The sequence below is a fragment of the Marmota flaviventris genome, chromosome 2 (genome assembly GCF_047511675.1).
Source record: "Marmota flaviventris isolate mMarFla1 chromosome 2, mMarFla1.hap1, whole genome shotgun sequence".
Classification (NCBI taxonomy): domain Eukaryota; kingdom Metazoa; phylum Chordata; class Mammalia; order Rodentia; family Sciuridae; genus Marmota; species Marmota flaviventris.
Window position 1 is genome coordinate 33807904 of NC_092499.1, and position 2118 is coordinate 33810021.

At 45.5% G+C, this 2118-nt stretch overlaps 1 protein-coding gene across 1 annotated transcript; it reads right to left on the bottom strand.

The window, feature by feature from the left end:
• Positions 1-708: 708 nt before the first annotated feature.
• Positions 709-1665, bottom strand: LOC114079419 (olfactory receptor 10G2). The gene has a single exon (XM_027920662.2). The coding sequence runs from the start codon at positions 1663-1665 to the stop codon at positions 709-711; it is 957 nt and encodes a 318-aa protein (XP_027776463.1).
• Positions 1666-2118: the final 453 nt, after the last annotated feature.

Consider the following 2118-nt stretch of genomic DNA (forward strand, 5'->3'; position numbering starts at 1 on the left):
TAGAGAGTGTTTAAGGAATGACAGTTAAATTAATGAGGTTGAGGGAGAAGAGGGAGATAGAGATGTTTTGGGAGATGAAGTGTGCAGAGGTTTTATACATATATATGTATATATGTATAAAACTTTAAATTCTAAGTTAAGAGGTCTGGGTTTATTTATGTGCAGTTTGGGAAATTAGGAGGGGCGCAAATAGATGACAGGAAATGGGGCTCTATTATGTTGGCCTCTCCCCACACCTATTTTTACTCATAGTGCTGGAAATTGAACCCAGGAACTCATGCATGGTAGACAAGTGTACCACCATTGAACTACATCCCCAACCCTTTTATTTTGAGACAGGGTCTTACTAAACCACACAGACTGTTTTCAAACTTGTGATCCTCCTGCCTCAGCCTCCCAAGTAGCTGGGGTTACAGATGTGCACCACTGTTCCTAACCTTTTTTCCCCCAAATTTACCTGGAATGATTCCCCCTCCTTCTAAGTAAAGCATTCATTCTTCATAGCCAGAATATGCATTCTTCTGAGGCATGGGTCAGAACAACTATGGACAATTTGTTGGGATTGAATGTAGCACCAGGAGCTTTTCTTTCTAGGAGAATTACATTGAGTTCAGCTTACTTCAATATCTGTTTGTTAAGCATCTGTCACATGAAGCAGCAGCTGAAAGCAGGGATGTGATGGTGACATGGTGGTTCCTGAGTCTGTAGCTACTTATTTTCATTCACAGTCCCTCGACCTGCTGTTATCCTCTTCAGAGCAGACTTCACTTCCTGGTTCCTCAGGGTGTAGATGAGGGGGTTCAGTAGTGGAGTGACCACGGTGTAAAACACAGCCACTGCTCCATCCAGGGGGCTCTTGGAACCTGGCCTGAGGTAGATGAAAATACAGGGGACATAGTAGACTGTGACCACAGTTAGGTGGGAGCCACAGGTGGAGAAGGCCCGACGCCTCCCATCAGCAGTGCGAATCTTGAGGATAGCATGGAGTATGTTGGCATAGGAGAGCAGGATCAGTATGAAGCAACTGGCAGCCACTACCCCAATGTCCACAAAGGTCACAAGTTCATTGACAGTGGTGTCAGCACAGGCCAGTCTCAACACTGCTGGGATGTCACAGAAAAAATAATCCACCTGGTTGGGCCCACAGTAGGGCAGGCGGAAGGTCAAGGTGGCCTGTATAGAGCCATGGATGGAGCCAGCCACCCAAGCTCCAGACACAAGGATGGTGCATAATCTGCCATTCATGAGCAGTGGGTAGCGCAGGGGCTGACATATTGCCAGGTATCTGTCATAGGCCATCAAGGTGTAGAGGAAGCACTGAGTGCTGCCCAGGAAGTGAAAGAAATAAAGCTGAGCCACACAGCCACTAAATGAGATAGATTTACTAGCAGGAGTGAAGCTTAAAATAATTCGGGGAACTATGACCGAAGAGAGCCACATGTCCAGGAATGAGAGCACTCCCAGAAGAATGTACATGGGACGTGCATGGAGCTTCGGGTCAGCCCACACCGTGAGCAGAATGAGCAGGTTCCCCAGCTGGGTCAGGATGTAAATGATGAAGAAGACCAGGAAGAGGAGGGTTCGTAGATTTGGGGGATGAGACAAGCCCAAGAGAATGAAATTTGTCACTGTGGTGTCCAGCGATGTGTTTTTGTTTCTTCTCATGTTTTTCTGCAGTCTGCTAAGATGAATGGTGAAGTCAGACATGGGAAACAACACAGTGAGGAGGTTAGAGAATGTTTTTGTTTAATGACCAGAGCCTAGAAGGTAACTGGAGGATTTCTACATTTAGATAGAAAGCATATGCTATCAATCATCTGAGTTTGCTTGGCAAGACAACCCTCTGAAACTGGTTGGTTTCCAGGTGTCCTGAAATATTCCTTTAAAGGGAGACATTGTACAAAAATGTTGGAAGGCCAAGCATAGGGATGTGTGTGCACAGAAGTGCATATGATGGCTTTGTGTCTGAAAGAGGGACCACATAGAAAGGAATTTTTGTGGTATGGAGTAGCATGGAACAATTACTCCACATTTGCCATCACTACTGTTGGTTTCTGACTTAATATCTTCAAACTGTCTCTTCCCATGAGGACTCTGTATGAAAATTTGTGATCTGGT

What these genes read in the sequence shown, in the direction of transcription:
- LOC114079419 (XM_027920662.2), bottom strand. Translation starts at nt 1,665, where the DNA reads ATGAGAAGAAACAAAAACACATCGCTGGACACCACAGTGACAAATTTC.